The sequence below is a fragment of the Periplaneta americana genome, chromosome 2 (genome assembly GCF_040183065.1).
Source record: "Periplaneta americana isolate PAMFEO1 chromosome 2, P.americana_PAMFEO1_priV1, whole genome shotgun sequence".
NCBI classification, from domain to species: Eukaryota; Metazoa; Arthropoda; class Insecta; order Blattodea; family Blattidae; genus Periplaneta; species Periplaneta americana.
The window spans coordinates 4,946,650-4,968,619 of record NC_091118.1 but is presented as its reverse complement, the minus strand read 5'-3'; the positions used below and the strand labels follow the sequence as shown (position 1 = coordinate 4,968,619).

Genomic DNA, 21,970 nt, shown 5'->3' with positions numbered 1-21,970 from the left:
GCAACCCGAAAAGTAGCGGCTGCCGAACCTGCTGCCCGCTACTTTTCCATGCTGCGCGCAGCTTAGAAGTAGCGACATGTGAACAGGGTTCTCAGGGTTGCAGCCGCAGCATTTTTGATATCGGTTTTGTTGAAACGTTTGCTGCGGTTGCAACCAGTGTTACCACCCAAATGTGCCAATGATACTTTTATTGTGTGGATATATTTTAATGTTAAATGTGATGAAAATAAATTATTTGTAACAGTTATTAAATACACAACACAGTCTGAGCACAATTGGTGACGATATAATTCATTTTTTTAATTTTCCGTAGCGTAGTTCCAAATAGGAGGATTACCAACATTGATTACGTGAATATACTGTTCGTTATCATTTAAGTATATAGGCGTTTTTAAAAGCTTTATAGTAAAAATAATGTCAATTTCTGAATACTAGATACGACAGAAAAGCAAATAATAGATAAGGAAGCTTTCGCATGAGTTTCTTAATAATGCGAACATAACCACAAAATGTATATTGAGAAGTCAGCACGGAGATGGAAACCTGCAGCATGACTGCGGCTGCAAAAGTAGCGCCTTGTGTGTGAACAGACTCGCAACCTCCAGTTGCAACTTTTGCAGCACTCGGGTTGTGCAGCACAAAAAGTAGCGTGCAGCACGCTACTTTTGGCTTACGTGTGAACACGACACGCAACTTTTGCAGCTGCAGTATAAAAGTAGCGCTGCAAAAGTAGCGACGTGTGACCGTACCTTTATACACACTTTAACATGTTAGGTCATACTGCATGTGTAGGATCTTTGAGTATTTATCACTAGGCCGTGTTATGACTCTGTTCCTATTGTCATTTGTTATAATGGCTTGTATTCTTGTTTAACTACTGTAATCGTATTATTGTTATTCATTCAGGCTCAAGACGCAAAGACCCAAATACTGAGACTAGCCGTACACACCTGAAGGCTTGCTCCACCTCTTTCGCAGGGAATACAATTCTTGTGAGAGGCTGCACGGCTCCTGACTTCAAACCCTCACACATCAAGTTGTACAAACTTCGCCTCACGTCTATGGGTGCAGTGAAGATATTGTCCAGCATGACCCCGTGGAAGCTAGTACCCTTCAGGAACACCTCCATGCCTGTCACACACACAACAGAACTGGCTGCTCAAATTTTTATAAAATGAGAAAAGGAACAAATAGTAAATCATACAAAATGTTATATACATTTCGCATTAATTTAGTTATTTTATGATAAATTTTGTTCTCAATAGATTCAACCTCCAATTCTTCTAGATTCAATTTCCTTTTAGATCCAAAATGGTATTTCACGCTGTTCTTCTGAAAAATTTCATTTCAACTATTCTTAATCTTTGTTTGTCCTTTTGCTACAGAGTCCAAAATTTCACTACCATATAGAAGTGGTGTAGAAACGACTAAGCAGTACATATTCTGACTCGAGAGCATTTGTGTACTAAATAAGGTTCCAGAGCATTATTCAGTAATCCTGAAACCTATGTGAACTTTGTACTTTTCTTGTGTATCAGTAGGTATTTTTCATTTTCATGTGATATATCCCATCCCGGAACCAAGAGTAAGCAAGTGAAGGAATAATATGCATAATTTCGTTACCCGCTATCATTCGACTCTTTCAAATTCATTACTTTCGTTACTTGTAGACGACCTGATTTTGTTGTTAGTGTATTTTTTATTGTGCTGTAGTAGTAAATTTGGTACATTCTTTTGCTGTAATATGTCATATAAAAAGTCCATATATCTATACATCTACAACAAATTTACCACATCTTTAGAAATGAAGAGTCTCTTTCAACTTTGTTCAAAGCTTTCAATAATCAAGAAATACAAAATGGGTCTCGTAGCATTTCTAAAATTAGTTTGATACTGAACAATGGTTAAACGCAGGATCTACCTTGTAAAATTAATTCTGATACCCATTCAGGGGTAGTGTTCCTGCATATTGTATGTCATCGTCTGCCACTCTAACAGGAAATTGTCGGTTGAGTTTTTAATTATTTCATTTAAAATCTTAATGAATATTTTATAATGTGCACTATTAATATAAGGAGACTGAAGCCTCTATAATTTTCTACGTTTTTGTTTATCTTTTTTCTTTGTATATGGGGATGATTACACTGCTTTTCCATTCTTCAGGTAAAACTGTAGATTGATATGTACCTTTATTGTTAAAAAACATACAGGTAACAATCGTCCATGAAACAAATCTCCTGCATATTTATATCATTAAGAATTGACACCATCTTCTCGTGGCGTTTTACTATTTTTTGTTTTTCTTCAGAGGTTCTTTCAATTCTACTGTGATAAATTATTATTCATCTTTAAGTTCTGTCTTCTAAATATTTTCTTGGAAAGAAGAGTTATGCCATAAAGTCTTATAATAACCTAAAATAGTTTCCTTTTTGGAGCAAGGATTTATATATCCAGATTGTGTTTTGTCTTTATTCATGTTGTGTAGTCAACTGTGTGAAGACAGGTTTGAATCTCACAAGTGACACCAGTAAGACAACACCCATGAGGCAACTAGCCAGGAGATAACAGGATAAGGTGACCAGTTCATTTCCTCTGATACATATCGTCAAGTGAGATGTAGCTACTTCCTGATATGTTTTAATATTTTATAATAATAATAATAATAATAATAATAATAATAATAATAATAATAATAATAATAATAATAATAACAACAACGATAATAATAATAATAATAATAATAATAATAATAATAATAATAATAATAATAATAATGGTTTTATTTAACCCGGCAGAGTTAAGGCCGTAAGGCTTTTTCTTACACTCAACCAGGATTAAAACTTGCTTACATAGTTGAACATACAACTGGATCGGAATTAAGTAATTACATACTGATACAATTAAGGTACATAATGAGATCAAAAGAGGTAGTTACATAGGGCTGTATTCACAGACATTTTTAGCGCGGGTTTCCGGTGCATGATCAGCGTTTTTCGTAATCATAAACCAGTGTTAGCGATAGGATATGATTTGAATTCTGTACAAGTAACCAGTGGATAGCTCGGGCTAGCTTAGTATGCTCGTAGCGCGTGCTGAGAAATGTCTATGAATAGCATCCATAAAAATTTACCTCATAAAATAAAAATAAACATAGTGGAATACATATTAATGTTGTTAGAATCAAATATGAATCACATAAAAACAGAAGCCGATAATTCAATAAAAAATGTACACAGTGAAAATAAAAATAAACACATTACTATACATATTAGTATTAGATTACAATTAAGTAGGATTCACATAATTAAACCAGAAACCGACAATTGAATAAAATGTACACAAAAAAAAATTAATAATAAAAAAACAACACAGTGGGATACATATTGGTGTTAAGTGATAAATAAACACGGTTTACATGATTAAACAATAAAAATAAGAAACAAACTATAAAAATAAATACAGTGGTACACATGTATCGAGTTTGAGTTTGTAAATGTCACGATTTTAATACTGATACAAAATTCTTCCATGATTCTTTATGTCTTTTTATAATTTCTCTTTTGAATAAGGCTCTCTTTATCATCAATATTTTCAGTCTGAAGATATTTTTATAAGCTAGAATTTCTGTCTTGCACTAGCGATTTTAACTCATCATCCTATAATTTTATTTTCTTCTCTGAATGAAGGCTTTGTATTTCTGCAGCTGCTTTGTGAAATTATAGTTTTGATATACTTCCACTCAATGGATAGCACATTGTCTCCTGGTATTTCTAATGCTGTCTGTTCGATACAGCCAATGTGTACTATCATCATGACATAACGATTATTCTTTAAGGGAACTTGTTCTAAGTATTAGCACAGTACATGTAACTGTTTTGGTGGAAATCGTAAGTTTCCTAAAAGTAAGTAATGGTCTGAAATGATGCTTTTCTTCTTTCTTCAGGCCTGCTCCCGTAAAAGTTTGCCTATCACTGTTTTGTACAACTGATACAGAAAACCTAAGCATTTTCCATTGCCGGGTTTAATGCAAACAAGAGGTCAGGAAATTTCAATTCACTACTTGCCACACAGCAATCCTGCAACTTGGAAAGAATGCTGATAACTTGACTTTGATTTGCTCCATGCATTGTTAGTCTGTGCAGTGCAACGAGGAAGCAGGAAGGTATTGACGATTTGCTAGTATGTATAGTGGAGGAAAGTACACACCTGCTTACAAAAATCCAAATCATGTGATCTAAATGTGTTTATAATTTTAGTACACTAAAATTTCTGACTGAAGTTATGGCAATTTAAATGTGTGCTGTGACGTAACATTCATTTTCAGATGTCCCATTGAAAGAAAATGTACCGTAAATTATCATTTTCGATATTAAGGGAATTCTAGCTAATGTATTTTAGACCTCTAATTTATTACAAATAATGTAATGCAGTATCTATCACCTTTACATTTTTAACTTTGCTGTAGAGTATGCCATTAGGAAAGTCCAGGATAACAGAGAGGGTTTGGAATTGAACGGGTTACATCAGCTGCTTGTCTATGCGGATGACGTAAATATGTTAGGAGAAAATCCACAAACGATTAGGGAAAACACGGGAATTTTACTCCAAGCAAGTAAAGAGATAGGTTTGGAAGTAAATTCCGAAGAGACAAAGTATATGATTATGTCTCGTGACGAGAATATTGTACGAAATGGAAATATAAAATTTGGAGATTTATCCTTTGAAGAGGTGGAGAAGTTCAAATATCTTGGAGCAACAGTAACAAATATAAATGATACTGGGGAGGAAATCAAACACAGAATAAATATGGGAAATGCCTGTTATTATTCAGTTGAGAAGCTTTTATCATCCAGTTTGCTGTCGAAAAATCTGAAAGTTAGAATTTATAAAACAGTTATATTACCGGTTGTTCTTTATGGTTGTGAAACTTGGAGGAACATAGGTTAAGGATGTTTGAGAATAAGGTGCTTAGGAAAATATTTGGGGCTAAGAAGGATGAAGTTACAGGAGAATGGAGAAAGTTACACAACGCAGAACTGCACGCATTGTATTCTTCACCCAACATAATTAGGAACATTAAATCCAGACGTTTGAGATGGGCAGGGCATGTAGCACGTATGGGCGAATCCAGAAATGCATATAGAGTGTTAGTTGGGAGGCCACAAGGAAAAAGACCTTTAGGGAGACCGAGACGTAGATGGGAAGATAATATTAAAATGGATTTGAGGGAGATGGGATATGATGATAGAGAATGGATTAATCTTGCTCAGGATAGGGACCGATGGCGGGCTTATGTGAGGGCGGCAATGAACCTCCGGGTTCCTTAAAAGCTAGTAAGTAAGTAAGTAAGTAATGTAATACAGTATACTGAGAGTCATACCCAGTGGGTTGTTCTGCGACAGATCGAACTTGCCGATCTCCAGGAATCGTCCATTGTTGGCGAGGCAGCGCACAGAGGCCAGCAGCTTCTCCTCGGCCAGCGAGTTGAGTACCAGGTCCACGCCCCGCCCTGCCGTCCGCTGCATCACCAGCTGCTCGAAGGACGTGTCGCGCGAGTTGCCGATGTCCTCATCTGTCAACTACATAATTCATCCAAACAGACTTCACACAGTAGGCTAAACTGCCCCTTGCATTTCTTCATGCTGCCTGCCCGTACCTGTGGAAACTGCTTCTTGATGAATTGCCTCTTCTCTGGCGTGCCCACAGTGGTGAACACCCTGCAGCCCTCATGCAGACAGATGTGGATGGCCGCCTGTCCCACCCCACCGCTGCCAGAGTGGATCAGCACTGAATCCCCTTTCTTCATGCCTCCAATGATCTTCAGAGCGTAGTAAACCTGTTGGCATCACGTCACAGTGTGACAAAGGTAGGACTCGTGTCAAGGTATTACAACCACCAAACCACCACGTCCTTGAGGGGAGGGGCATGGGCCCATCACACTACACAGAATGCAATGGTGTGCCCCTCCACGTTACAGATCCCCCTGTGGGCCGACTTCGAACTCCCCTACAGCCTACAGAATCACTTTACCTTTTCGCGTAGGCATCACTCCGGCCTCTCAACCCTAGGTCCCACGAGCTACCTTGAGCCTTGAGCCCAGAGGAGAGTTCACGGTCCACAGCACTACCGCCAGCAACTAATGACCACTTACCACAGGGACCAAGTTCAGTGATGGCCTGCAGCCAACTCTACATTGGAGCAAGCCCAAAATATGGAAAAGAAACGGAGAAATATAACCATGGTAGCGAAATGAGTCGGAGATCCAATATCGAAAGTTACCCAGCAATTCTGCTTCAGTTGGTTGAGGGAAGACCTCGGAAAAAATCTAAACCAGGTAACTTGCCCAACCATGATTTGAACATAGGCCAGCTCGTTTCATGGTCGGACATGATAATCGTCACTCCACAGCAGTGGACACAAACAACACAAACACCATATGCACCACAATTATGACCACCATCACCACCATAAACATGAACATCAACAGCCATCAGTATAACCAACCACAAGAAGAACACTACTAGGCACCATAACCATTACTAATACCATTACTGTGATCACTACTACTAATACCATAACCATCGCAACCAATACATAATCATCACAACCATGAACAAAACCACAACCAATACTAACACTATTATCATATAAGCACCAAAATAATTATAACCAACATAACCACCTTAATGATAACACAAATCAAGGCCAACTTGTTAATATCACCAACCACAGAGGAGAACACACCAACGTAACCATAAACACCGCCACAATAATCATCATTAGCACTATAGCCATAACCATCACTAAAACCATAGGCCTAACCTTAAACACGACTACTGGTACAGCAAATACCAACACCTTAACCACCACAAACATGAACACCAACATCATAACCATAACTAAGACCATAACCATAAACACCACCACAACCAACAGCAATAGATCATAACCATCGTCATCATCCTCCTAGTGTACAACAGACCCACATTGCTTTATGATCATGGCTAACGAGAAAGACAGGCTACAGCATGACGTCACATTCTTAGTTATAACATGGCCAACATTGAACAAGTTTATATATAAATGCACGTTTAACATGAGTTTAATACAGCAATCCTTTGTTTTTTTAGAACGTAGAACATGTATTTATATTAGACGACTGTCAATTGGCCATGATTGGATCATAATAATCACGTGACTCCAATTCGTGTCGAAGCCTGTATTTCTCGTTAGCCACGTTTATGACAAGGTGAAGTACAGTTACTTCTGCAAGGGATGTTGAACCTTACACAATAAAGGAAACCGACTTCAGGAGAGAATTGCTGCTGAAATAAAAAATATATTTTGGATGTGAACTGTGTTATTAGGTTCATTAATATTGACAAAATAACGGTGCTTCGACTTTATAATAATGTCCACAAGGTTTTAACTCACCGTACAATACGCGATGGGCACAGTTGCGGCTTCCTCGAGCGTCCAGTGGGGAGGAATCTCCCACACTACCTGCGTGTCTGCGTTGATCATGGAGGCCAGCGCACGAGCAGCTGCATGTCCCATCACGCGGCGGCCATCCAGGGTGAGACCACTGAACTCCAGGCCTTGCGCACATTCCTGACGAACAGGAATGAGACACCTTGTGGAATGACGTAACGGGAAAGACGAGGAGAACAACCAAAAGAAGCGAACAAGAAGGATGAGAGAGAAAGAAGAAGTGAAGAATTACAAGAAAGACAGTAACCATGAGAGGGATTACAAGAAGAAAAAAGAATGAGAAAAATAAGCAAAAAATTAAGAATGAGAGGAATCAGAAGAAGGGAATAGACCCGGTTGCAGAAATGCAAATCAAATCAGTCCCTGATCATCAATCAGTTGATGTCTGATTTATTTGATTGTTCATTGCGTTGCACAAACGTGAATCTCCAATCAACTTGTCTCAATTTACTAATTGCTGATTTGAGAAAGAAGTGCATTTGACAACAGCGCTATTTAGCGACCACAGCTGATTTGATGCTCTTTAAAAGTCGCGAAACGAATGCATCAAGTGGGCGGTGACTAGGAAAACAAGTGAATGCTCCGATGTTTTGTTGCTTTTCGTAGAAAGGAAACAGGCGGATTCTATTTCTATATAGACTACAATATACAGTAGAACCCCGATTATCCGTCACCCTATTAACCGATTGGCGGATTATCCGACTGTCTATATCTCACGCTTTTTTTTCTTCAGAAATAAATAACTTATATAAAGTACTGTTTTGTATATCATATTAGTAGCACAGTCTATATATACAGTCACGAAGTTCAATACGTAGGGAACATGCATCCATAGATAGTTGCTAACCACTAGGATCACTACTATCGCCTCATTACAGACAATACGAAATAGTACCGACACAGTCTATTGTTCCTGGTACCCTCACAACTCAAGCTTCGTGACTGTATATACTAGACTGCATTATTGCTATAATGTTTTATTACAAGCCTTTATCGTTACACAGCATTGTCTACTGTTCGAATTGCCGTTCTGTAATTTAACTTGTATATAAAATGTCTTCCACGGGTGTTAACAGAAAACGTGTTGTGCTAAGTATCGAAAAAAAAAATGGAAATAATTGAATAGTTTGAGAAAGAGAAACTGTGGCTTATCTCGCATCAGAATACGAGATTGGAGTTACAATTGCGCGATTTAATAAAAAAGAAAAAAACAAGAATAAAGAGTAAAAAGTATGTAAATCTAGGCCTTCAACATGAGACCTACTTTATTCACATCTTTCCTGAGACAGTCATTGCAAAGGGCTTCCTTGTCCAGGGCTTATAACCAGATTTAAATTAGTGAAATTTTGATCCACTATATAGCGAGTTAAATACAAGACAATGGAGGAAATTACAAAATATTTCATGGTATGGATTATCCGTTTTTTCGATTAACCATTCAGTCCATTCCCTTCATTACCACGGATAATAGAGGTTCTACTGTAGTGAAAAAAAATGAAGCAAACAAAAAAAACGTGAGGGGGTTTCTGTTGTGGGATTTGCTAGAGGAGTTGACAAGAAATTGGAACATGCATAGCCTCCATATCCCAAAAGAATTCCATTTCCCATCTCTCTATTTACAAATTGAGCTCGTAACATAACCATTAAAAATATTGTGTTGTCAAGTGTAGAACCCTGCCAACGGGCTACAACATTCCAGAATTTCAATGGTGGTGTAGGCTACATATTGCCTGTACATTCACAGAAAATAAACCTTTTCTATTTCGATTAAGTTCGGCATTATTTCCACCAGGTGATTGGATAGGGATGTGAGCAGTATAAACAATCAATTACTCTTGGAAATTCTGACATGGCCGAAAATTCTCTCTAGATTTCAAATCGTTCCCTGTTTCAAGTTTGGGGATTTATGAGACCCTGCCATAACAAAGCAATTTCATACGTAACATTTCTAAATAGTTGATTTATCGACCCCAACAAGATAACCCAAGACCGCCTGAAAAATTCCAACAGCATAAAATCTCAGCGTTATTAGAACTTGGTTCATAGGAGAAAGTGGAAGGTTTCGATTTGTCTGTCTGCATATATTTGTTTCAATTTTTGAAAGTAACAAAACACACTCCTTACTTAACCTAAATCTTTGCTCAAATTCTCTGTCATTATGCATAAAAACAATTCATGTCTATCACGGAAATGCCTTCTTTTTAATAATATTGCCTTCATTCTAAAATTTCTTCATCAGAAGAATCCATTATGTCGAAAACAATATTGTTACACTGTAACTATTTACTATATAAATCGCAGTAACTGCACTATAAAGAGAACAACATAAATACTGTACTTGATCAGTGATCAGTCACTTAAGCAGAAAAAAATCTGTTGATCAAATCTGATGGAAGATTGATCTCCGATCAAATACTGATTGTTCTTTCTGCAACAGAAATAGAACAGATGGCCAATCAAACCCTCCTTGATCGCCAATCATATTTGTCTGGTGTTTCTGCAACCGGGCTTATCAAGAATTAAAAGAATGAGAAGACATTGTGCACCTGATTCAGTCGTGAGTCTGCGAAGACTGCCGGGGATATCCTGCCTGTGGCGATCATCACGTCCCTGAAGTTGAGGGCCGAGTAGTACACGTGCACCAGCACCTCGTGCGGCTCCAGCCCAAAACTGACACATCACAAAGCATCTTGTTACCAACCTAACCAAGCACATTCACACCCACTGCTTCACGACCTGCACTCAGTAGGCTGAAAGTCTCACCATACCTGTTTACTTTCCTGCAAAACTAGTCTGTGCATGAAAATGTGTCCGTGATATTCCTATGACAGGTGTGAGATATCAGGCGGACGTATTGCGAAGTGTGACCGTGACGAGAGATCTGGTGGTCTCTAAGGGAATCCACAACAAAATCACAGCAATACGTTTACTGACTTCGCCATTCTCATTAAGTTTCATCCAAAATATTATTATCAAATATAAAGTGATAATGGAAAGCTCTCCTCAAATGGGAGGAAGAAGACTTATCTTACCCATCAGCTCTGATTCCTCCCTGCACCCACTTGAGGCTGGACAGATCTCCACAGGTTGTGACGTTGCAATATGCGTGCTCTACCATCATGCTAGAGGCAACCAGCGGAAGATGGCGGTATGACCCCCAGTGACCATTAGTGTAAATGTTGACGAGCAAGTCCTTCCTCAGCTGCTGCTTGTAGAGGGGCAGATTCAGATCGAACGGAGGTGCCGACGTGTCTGGGATGAAGACACACCTGGAACCACAACACAGCTTATGTCACTTCTTGGTGTGTGCCATAAATTACTAAGCTTACAGTACATCAATTTGTTTCGAGTAGTTCGTAACCATACTATGAAGCTAAAATACATTTGCAAATCTAGTCTTTCAGGTAAAGCTCCCTGTAAAGCAGATTTGAATAATTTCAAGGGAAAAATTGTTCCGGGGCCGGGTATCGATCCCGGGACCTCTGGTTGAACATACCAGTGCTCTGCCAACTGAGCTACCCGGGAACTCCACCCAACACCATCCCAACTTTTCCCTTTATATCCACACAACTAGCGTGGGCTGAAGAAATGCCAGAGACCCACATCGAGTGCACACAATCTCTGTGTGACTTGGAATTGTGGTTTTCTGTTAATGTACACAGTGACGTATATATTATGCAAATCTAGTCTTTCAGGTAAAGCTCCCTGTAAAACAAGTCACACAGAGATTGTGTGCACTCGATGTGGGTCTCTGGCGTTTCGTCAGCGCACGCGAGTTGTGTGGATATAAAGGGAAAAGTTGGGATGGTGTCGGGTGGAGTTCCTGGGTAGCTCAGTTGGCAGAGCACTGGTACGTTCAACCAGAGGTCCCGGGATCAATACCCGGTCCCAGAACAATTTTTCCCTTGAAATTATTCAAATCTGCTTTACAGGGAGCTTTACCTGAAAGACTAGATTTGCATAATATATGTCATTGTGTACGTTAACACAAAACCACAATTCCAAGTCACACAGAAATTGTGTGCACTCGATGTGGGTCTCTGGCGTTTCGTCAGCCCACGCAAGTTGTGTGGATATAAAGGGAAAAGTTGGGACGGTGTCGGGTGGGGTTCCCGGGTAGCTCAGTTGGTAGAGCACTGGTACGTTCAACCAGAGGTCCCAGGATCGATACTCGGCCCTGGAACAATTTAAAATACATTTGACAGTACAGTACACTGGTGGCCATAATTCTGGAAACTTTGTTTCTGTACTGAATTATTATAACATTTGTATTAATTCACAGATTTATACAATAGAAAATGTTATTCGTGACTGACCCGTTACCGATGGGGTATTATATTAAATCCTGACTATTTTAACAATAAATTATCATTACTAAGTGGGAAATTATGTTCTTGTCGTTTAAGATCTAAATATTAATTTCAGATTTCATTATAATTTCCCATTATTTACTGTTATAAAAACTAGTCCATTGCTGAGTTTATGATTATTGTTGATCAGTAGAAGTATTGTTGAGCACTGGTAGCATAAAATATGGGCATTATTAATTTGTTTCTATCATTAGTCTGACTTAAGATTTCGTTAGGTGAACACCTGATTGCTTTACAACAAACTTTATTGATCATTTTATCACAATGGCTCCACGAAAGGACTGAACACCTTCTAGGGCAGCCATACTTCGAGAAGAAGGCTACACAATCAAGGAAATTGCAAGAAAACTTGGTAATGGTGCTACATTGCCTGGCGCCCAGAAGATATGTGAGAGGTACAAATCCATAGAATCTTGTAAAACAACACTTAGGACTGGTAGAAAACCTAAAGTAAGTCCAAGAGAAGTGAAGCAGATTTGTCGATTAGCATTGAAAGATCGAAGGGAAACTTATAATGAAAATCTGAAATTAATATTTAGATCTTAAACGACAAGAACATAATATCCTACATAGTAATGATTATTTATTGTTAAAATATTCAGGATTTAATATAATACCTTTGTTATAACCCCATAATTAACGAATCAGTCAAGAGAAACATTTTCAATTGTATAAATCTGTGAATCAATGCAGATGTTATAATAATTCAGTACAAAAACAAAAAGTTTCCAGAATTATGGCCACCAGTGTATACATAAAAATTATGTGGAGATAAAGAGGCAGTATACATTTCAATAAGTAATAAATAACACAACTACATACAACAATAAAAATTTAAATAAATAAATAATAAAATAAGAACGCTGAAAAATAAAGTAAGAAAAGAGACAATGACAAAATTGTACTAAGACCACACCAATATGCTAGGGTATCTAGTTTAATTGAAAGAGTAGACAACTACAGACAAAAATGGCTAGACCACAAACATCGAATGCCAGCTGAGAGATTACCGAAAAGAGCATTAAATTACAAACCGAAAGAACACAGAAACATAGAGGTAACTAAGTAACCCTAAGTATAGAGTTTGTTGATGGTCTGGCCTTTTAGTCAATGTAACTATTATACATTCAAGGAAATATTATTCTGCTAAAAAGATTAGTAAAAGTTGGTGTTCTAATACATCCTAGCAGCTAAGATGATTAAAAGCAATGATTCTGAACATAAGTATTGAAGAGTTAAGGAAAGTTCTGTTGTGAGCTGCAACAATCTGTTCTTCTGGTGACCAGTCAGTGTGTCAACAAAAACATGATCGTGCAAAAAAATTGTAATGCAATTCAGACAGAAATTTTAAAGCTTTAACTTCTTAGTCTGAAAAACATTTAAGTTGCAGACATGGTACATAAATACATACACATGTACAAAAACCACTTTTTCGATAAAAGGGATGCTCAAAACGTGTATTTCACAAAATCAATTTGTTTATGGTGTCACAACACATTTTCTTCCTTCACACTTCGTGTAATGATAATGTTGGGATTGTAATCGCCCCACACAGACTGTCCTGTTAGTACCTGACATGGTCGCAGCCCGGCTCCTTGCTGACGCAGTTGACCAGACCCAGGATGCCACTCAGGGGGTCGCCCTGCGACACCAGCACGATCCGACTGTCCGACGAGCTGGACAGCGCGGTCTGCAGCTGTGGCAGCCAGCTGTAGTCGTCCGAGCTGACGCTGATCACGGCTCTGTCACTCACAACCCGCCTCTGTGACAACAACCACATCGTGAGGGCTGGGCTTGGTATGGAGTTCTGCACTCCCGTGAAAGAAAGTACTTTCACGTATTTTGTACAATACAGTTCCTTTAGCTGGTTTAGCATGTTCCGACTGTGCACAGTTTTCTTCCGTCAACTGCCATTCAACAGCACACTGTGAACATAAGCCTTTTCTTCCTGAATCTGACACAAAAAGCACTCACTACAACCCCAAAAGTTAGACATCTACATTATATTTGACGTCACAGAGGACCCAGCCTCTAGGAAATGTGGGATGGATGTTGAGTCATCACGTCACACTTTGCTGGATTATCCAGGTTTAAACCATATCTGGCATCGATACCTCAGGAGAGCCATGTTGTCTCCAGAAATGAAACTCAGCAGAATTGCATACTGGGTTGATATCCATATAGTCTATGGGGCGCAAAATGGGTCATTCCTGTCTAAATGATTTAGTAATGTCCACGCTCTTATGGAGGAAGCTGAAGGAGAAGTTGCGTTCAATAAGTCTGATATATGAATAGAAGTGCTGTACTTAGTTATAGAAGCTGCAATTCAATCACACAGAAAAGCCATCAGAAAGGGGGAAGATACGAGGGGGATCCAGGAAATAACGACCGTTTTGTTGTAATAATTAAAAAAAATATATTTATTTGAAAAAAACAAAGTCTGTTACATAACTGAAGCTTCCTTTACTTCTCTACATAATCACCACCTACATTTAAACATTTGTCGTATCTGTTCACTAGCTTTAGAATTCCCGTGTTATACTCCTCTGCCGCCAGTTCATTAAGCCAGGTGTTCACTGTCTTCTTCAACTCTTCATCACTTCCAAAACGCGGACCACCCAGAAAGTCTTTCAGCTTAGTGAAAAGGTGAAAATCGCTAGGAGCAAGGTCTGGACTATAGGGCGGATGATCAAAGATTTCCCAACCGAATTGATCCAGCAATTCTCGAGTTGAAGCAGCAGTGTGCGGGTGGGCGTTGTCGTGAAGAAGCACAACTCCTCTCGAAAGCATTCCTCGCCTCTTGTTTTGGATGGCTCGCCGTAGTTTTCGTAAAGTCTCACAATAACGATTTGCATTGATCATAGTGCCTTTTGGCATGAAATCCAGCAAAAGAACACCTTTGCGATCCCAAAAGACAGTAGCCATGACTTTTTATGTTGAGAGAGTCTGTTTGAATTTTCTCGGTATCTTGGGTGATGAGGGATGATGCCACTGACGTGATTGGCGCTTGGTCTCTGGGGTGTTGTGAGACACCCAGGTCTCATCACCAGTCACAATTTGATCAAGAAAGGCGTCTCCATCTGTGTGATATCGCATCAAGAATGTCAATGCTGAGGCCATTCTCTGAGTTTTGTGTTGGTCACTCAGTTGCCGTGGAACCCATCGTGCACAGATTTTGTGGTAGCCAAGATGTTGCGACACAATTTCACCAAGCAAAGAACGAGAAATGTCAGGAAAGGCAATATGCAATTCGTCGAGTGATATGCGCCTGTCTTGCAAGATTCTGTCGTTCACTTTAGTCTTCAGGTCTTCTGTGATGAGTGATGGGCGTCCGGGTCGAGTTTCATCGTGGACATTTGTTCGCCCATTGTTGTACATTTCGCACCATTTTCTCACATTTCTTTCATTCATTACAGTATCACCATACACTTCTTTCAATTGCCGGTAAATTTCTGCAGGTTTCAAATGTCGGGCATTCAAAAATCGAATCACACTCCTCACCTCACAGTCGGCGGGATTATCAATCACGTCGTTCATTTTGAAGTAACACAAAATGCACAATGGCGACTTGTTGCAACCAGTACTCACAACATTATGAGAACACATGTTAAGGAAGCCAGTTGACCTTCAAACAAGAAAGGGGAGTCAGCTGCGTGGTGGGTATGCGCGAATGGTCGTTATTTCCTGGATCCCCCTCGTATTATGTAGTGGCAGTGGCAGTGGTGGTGGCAGTGGCAGTAGCAGCAGTAGTGGCAATAATAATAATAATAATAATAATAATAATATTTACTTACCGAAAAGACAAACTATATGATTATGTTTCGTGACGAGAATATTGTACGAAATGGAAATTTATCCTTTGAAGAGGTGGAAAAATTCAAATATCTTGGAGCAACAGTAACAAATATAAATGATACTCGGGAGGAAATTAAACGCAGAATAAATATGGGAAATGCCTGTTATTATTCAGTTGAGAAGCTTTCATCATCCAGTCTGCTGTCAAAAAATCTGAAAGTTAGAATTTATAAAACAGTTATATTACCGGTTGTTCTGTATGGTTGTGAAACTTGGACTCTCACTTTGAGAGAGGAACAGAGAGTAAGGGTGTTTGAGAGTAAGGTGCTTAGGAAAATATTTGGGGCTAAGAGGGATGAAGTTACAGGAGAATGGAGAAAGTTACACAACGCAGAACTGCACGCAATGTATTCTTCACCTGACATAATTAGGAACATTAAATCCAGACGTTTGAGATGGGCAGGGCAAGTGCGGGCTTATGTGAGGGCGGCAATGAACCTCCGGGTTCCTTAAAAGTCAGTAAGTAATACTTACTTAAGGAACCCGGAGGTTCATTAGCACACTCACATAAACCCGCCATTAGTCCCTATCCTGAGCAAGACTAATTCAGTCCCTAGCATTTTATCTCATCTCTCTCAAATTTATTTCAATATTATCCTCTCATCTACGTGTCGGCCTCCCCAAAGGTGTTTTTCCCTCCGACCTCCCAACTAATCTTAACACTCTAAATTCATTTCTATATTTGCCCATGTGTACTACATGCCCTGATCATCTCAATGTTACTAATTATGTTAGGTGAAGAAGTAATTATGTTAGGCTATGATAGCAAATATAGGCTTAATGAAATTATTTTCCTTTTTCCTGAAACATGAGTTACAGTTATGTTGGTTACACCCTTATTCCAGGGAGGTCTTCCATTGTAAATTACAGCAACAAAACAGTAAAGAACATTCAAGAAATAAGAAATCTAATAAAAATAAACACAGAGAAGTCATGTTGGAATGGATACCTGCCCACGTGAGAATTATGGGTAATGAATATCCTGATCAACTGGCTAAGAAAGGTGCCATGGTGAAAAGGAAACCAGCAGGACATCTGGAGATGCACAAGCAAATGAAAAAAATCAAACATCAAGGCGTAGCTCAGCAAAGACTTGTTGTGGAAGAATTGTTAAAAGACAAAGCATGCCAGAACATCAGGAACAGAGTCGACCTCTTCAGCATGCCAAGAAAGACTGCAGTGGTTCTATTGAGGTTGCAAAGTGGTAACGATCATCTGTGCAAGATAAACTGTCTACCTAATGTGCGTGCAGCTTATGTGATGAATAGAAGCCATCTTCGAGAATACAAGGACCTGACCAGCAGCAGCCTATCAGCATTGTATTGGGAAGCCAGAGGGAAAATGATGCAGATCAACCAATCTCCAATGCCTTTGAACTGCTGCTACTACTCATCTATACTAATAATATAAATCTGTAGCCAAAATTTTTCTGGTAATTTTCGATTTTCCAAAAATAATTGATGTTAACATGCATCATTAACTATCCTGAAACCGAAAATCGCTTTTTTGAAATTTTTGTTTGTATGTCTGTCTGTCTGTCTGTCTGGATGTATGTTAACTTTTCACGCGATAATGGCTGAACCGATTTATATGAAAATTGGAATATAAATTAAGTTCGTTGTAACATAGATTTTAGGCTATATGGCATTCAAAATACATTATTTAAAAGGGGGTTATAAGGGGGCCTGAATTAAATAAATCGAAATATCTCGCTTATTATTGATTTTCATGAAAAATTTTACATAACAAAAGTTTCTTTAAAAATAATTTCCGATAAGTTTTATTCTATACAAACTTTTGATAGGGCTGATATTTAATGAGATAAATGAGTTTTAAAATTACATTAACAACGCCATCTAAGGCGCTGTACTGAAATAAAAACAAATTCCTTCGTCTATAAGGGGCCTTGGACAATAACAATCGAAAGCTATTAAACATAGCCTAAGAGAATGTTTCTGTGTTTGTATGAAGTAATATCGGAAGCTAATTAATTGTTTAATTATTATTTCACCACTGGAAAGTGTGGTTTCTCTAAATGGACATAATTCTACAATGTTATTACAGTAACTTCTGAAACATATAACAAGTAATATAAAGTATACACATTAAAACTAAAAGATATGTCAATCTTCATTAAACTATGGTTGCATGTAATAGCAATTAAGAAACATGTTAAAGGAATTGTCATTGCACCAAATGATTGCTCTCTGGACCAAAATGACCGCATTTTAATTATTTAAATAGAATTTAAATTAAGTAACATATTAAACGATTTATCCTTCTATCAAACACGAATGTTCCCTGGATCAAACGTCTTATTTTAATTATGTAATTACTTTATATTTATTTCTAACAGTGCAGAGGAGCGCACAGGTACAGCTAGTATGTGACTGTCAAATTTAACATTAAATGAAGAAGAACCTTAATTGGAGGTCACCTAAAATCGGGGTTCTACTCTACCTACAGATAATAGTCAATTAAGAAACATACCCGTAATTTCCTCATTGTTGGTTATTGTTGCTTGAATAACACAATAGTATGTTCGGTGTGGCTACTTGTTCCCAGTATGTGTTCTGGTTCTTCTTCATAACAGATCATACAAACTGCATTCCAAACCAATAACTTTAAAGTAGTTTGTAACTGCACCTGCCTTCCTCAACAGCAGCAACTTGTGGTCCTCCAAGGTCTTCTCGAAGACGACTTCCAGGTCTGCTTTAACACTCTTGTCTGCAGAAGTCTCTCGTGTCAAGATGAATGCCCCATCAGCCAGCGCTTTCACTCCTGTGTCCAGCAGTTTAGTGTCCGACAGGATGTTGGCAGCAATGATGAGTCTGCAGTCCTCTTCTCTTTCCATCTTGCGATATTCCACCTTGATTTGAGAAGACTCCAGATCGGCCACTGAAGGATTGTCTGCACTGGCCATAACTGTTACATCAGCCTGTTGGAAATTTTTAAATCGTGAGATAAATCTGCTTTAAAAACATTTAAGGCAATACTGATCAAGAACTAAATACCTGGTAACTTATTATCCCCTTATCCCAATGACAGGCCATGTTATCACGTGAAAAAGTTGCCACCACTAACTTCAGTTTTTCGTAAAAGTAGTGTGAATAATGTGGCAACACTGCAGAATAATGAATTTCTTTAAGAGAGTAGTACGACAAAAAGCGTGAGAAGGTTGCACACTTTTAACCGAACTTGGAGATTGCATTTTGGTAAAAAAAGATGATTTTTTTTTTTTTTCAGTTTACTGAGGATTTTATAAATAACGTTACTGCAAGAGTGAATTTAACAGAATATGCCAATGTAATTCATCTCTATTAATTCGAGAAAACAAATTCTACAAATATCCTCCAGGTATGGCAATATTACTTGGTCGGCACTAATTCACGACTTCTAGGGCTTATGTTCAATTTTGATGATCAGTGATTCACAGTTGTTTAGTGTTTAAATCTTTCATGTTATAAAGTGATACAAGAGAGCTCACATTACGTTCTCAAATGGTGGCAATGTACACTCAATTCCCTTCATTTTCATATTTCTTACACATGACTTTACTCAAAATGCTACTCCTTCTCCAAATTTTGTATTATATGCATGATTTTTTGTACGTCTTCTTAAAATTGTGCTTAAGAAAACTTGCCACCAGTATTTTCCTTACACTTCAAGATTTTTCGGGAAAATATAGCATTCGAGGCCTAGGGGTTCATTTCACTTTCCTTCCTCCTCTTTCTACTTTTCTGTTCCTAGTGCTGACCTGCTATGGCACTAAAATCGTCCTCCAGTGGCTTAAGGAGGGAAAGCTGGTGATCAACAAGATCTCCCAGCTAGGTCCAATGGACCCGTCGACCAACAACAGGTGTGGTCCTGGGGGTTGTGTGTGAATGAAGTAGCCACCAAAACGTTAAAATATGGTGTTCACTTAAATCGGCTACAACTTGCCATTTTCACATGATAATATTTTTTAAAAATATTGGAGTGCAAGAGGTCAAATGACTTTATTGCCAAACGCCTGGCATTAGAAAACAAGAACAACATATATTTTTTTTTGCTATACAGCACAATTTTTACCTGTTTTTATATTTAACTGTAAAAAAAAAATTTATATATATTTTTTTTCTTAGCTCTTGCAGAATAATCTGAAAATAGTAAGTAGCAAGTTATGTTTCAGGGAGTCTGAAAAGTGTGTGAGGCAAAATTTTGGAATTTGTAGAGGGAATAGTGATTTTTCAAAATACAATTTAAATTTACAAAAATATTAATTGAATAATTCATAAACTGTTGTTCTGTATCAAATGAGATGAAATTTTCTGGAGACGCTATTTACATGCAGCATGATATGTGTACGAATTTTCAAAGATCTAGCTGAAACAGTTGAGAAAATTCAAATTTCACCTCAGTGTATCCTTAAGACTTGCAGTTACACGAATGGTGATGGTGGTGGTGGTGGTGAATTTGTAGACGTTGATAGTAATGATTAAAGTTAATAACGAAAATCGTGATGGTGGTAGAAGTGTTAGTAGTGATGGTTCACGTTGGTGGTATTTATAGTAGTAGTGGTGGTGGTGCTAATGAAAGTAGCAGCAATGTTGCATGTTGAAAGTGGTGCTCGTGACGTGTCACGTGGTAGTACTGGCCTGTACGAGGGGCAGATCCCCCAGAATGTCCACCACATGGCCCGCCAGCGGCTCAGTGCCCTGCCCCAGCAGCTCCACCACCTTCACCCTGCTGCCGCTGCTGCCGCTCTGGTTCTCCAGCACCAGGTGCACGCACACACGCACACAGGCCAACAGTTCGAGCCCCGGGGGCTCCGAGTATTCCACGAAGCCATGAGTCTCCAGCACGGGCTCGCCCTGCGGCCTGCGCATGCTGATGGGACTGGCCCTCAGACCACGCACCTCCACGCCCCCCGACTTGATCACGTTCAGCTGTTCGTAGAAGTGCACGGGGAGCACTGCAATGACATGGACGTGCAGAAATATTACCACACAAACAACAAAGTTACTCACGAAATATTCTGCTGAGGGCAATGTGCTGTGTAGTAATAGACTAACTGAACTTGCAAAGTTACTCTGTCCTCTACACTCATTTAATACTATGAACTACCTATGCTTTGCAGAATTGGACTGCTTTAATGAGATCACTTGGTATTAAAATTAATTATCTTGATGCGTGACAAATGGTTGAACTTGCCATAAAGTCTTGAGCTTATTCCATGCAGGCACAAGAATATTGTTTTGGTACACAGCACGACAAGGAGTTAAAAAATAATGTACCGGTACGGACGTGACTGAATATAACTGGCAAATGATAGACTGCAAAGCCCGGTCCTTCATTTGATAAGTGTGGTGCGGTAATTCAGATGTGACTGCATGGAATTCAAATGATAAATACGTCTTCGACTTCACACAATGACAAAAGTTTTTGGAAAGATAATCATTCCTTATAATGGGATGCCTGGTACTTTTAATTGCTGGTGTACTTTCTGATTTCTTTATATTTTGTAATAAATCTGTTCTATAGTCAATAATTTTGTAGGTAGTTTAAGGGTGAGACAGGTTGTAGTCATTTTTCGGGTTTCATTCTCCACAGACAGAAGAAGAAAACGGATACAACCCCAACATAATAGACAACATAATACGTAAGACAAAACAAAACCACAAAAAACAGAAGAATACAACACAAACACAAGAACACAAAAAATACATCACACTAACAAAAACACACATAAAATTGCAATCTCATTCAAGAAATTAAACTACAACATCGCATACAGAACAAATAACACTCTACAAAAACATCTCAACACACAAACAAACAAATACAACCACACAGGCGTATACAAACTCAAATGTAACACCTGCAACAACTTCTACATAGGACAGACAGGCAGATCATTTCAAACACGTTACAGAGAACACATCACAGCCATAACAAAATTACAAAACACCTCCACATATGCAGAACACATCACAAATGCCAACCACACCTAAAGAGACATCAACACGGACATGGAAATACTGCACATCCAACCAAAAAGCCAGAAACTAAACACAATAGAACAATACGAAATATACAGACACACAAAAACACACCACAACGATATTCTCAACACACAACTCAATTTCAAAACACACACACTCTTTGACTCTACACTACGAACGCACCCACACAGGAAACAAAAGGCGCCAAGACCAACAACGACAAGTTCTGAAGATGACCAAAAATAGGTCGAAACATGTTAACAAGGTACG

At 38.6% G+C, this 21,970-nt stretch overlaps 1 protein-coding gene across 1 annotated transcript in view; it reads right to left on the bottom strand.

Annotated features, from left to right (window-relative positions):
* The window catches only part of LOC138711956 (fatty acid synthase-like), a 101,224-nt gene that overhangs the window by 32,191 nt on the left and 47,063 nt on the right, over nucleotides 1-21,970 (bottom strand). Inside the window, exons 19-27 of the mRNA XM_069843268.1 lie at nucleotides 20,354-20,670; nucleotides 18,367-18,654; nucleotides 13,433-13,623; nucleotides 10,524-10,760; nucleotides 10,038-10,161; nucleotides 7,435-7,611; nucleotides 5,657-5,836; nucleotides 5,381-5,579; nucleotides 951-1,131 (exon numbers count right to left, since the gene is read on the bottom strand). Of these exons, the coding sequence (XP_069699369.1) occupies nucleotides 951-1,131; nucleotides 5,381-5,579; nucleotides 5,657-5,836; nucleotides 7,435-7,611; nucleotides 10,038-10,161; nucleotides 10,524-10,760; nucleotides 13,433-13,623; nucleotides 18,367-18,654; nucleotides 20,354-20,670 (1,894 nt within the window). The remainder of the gene's footprint in view (nucleotides 1-950; nucleotides 1,132-5,380; nucleotides 5,580-5,656; nucleotides 5,837-7,434; nucleotides 7,612-10,037; nucleotides 10,162-10,523; nucleotides 10,761-13,432; nucleotides 13,624-18,366; nucleotides 18,655-20,353; nucleotides 20,671-21,970) is intronic.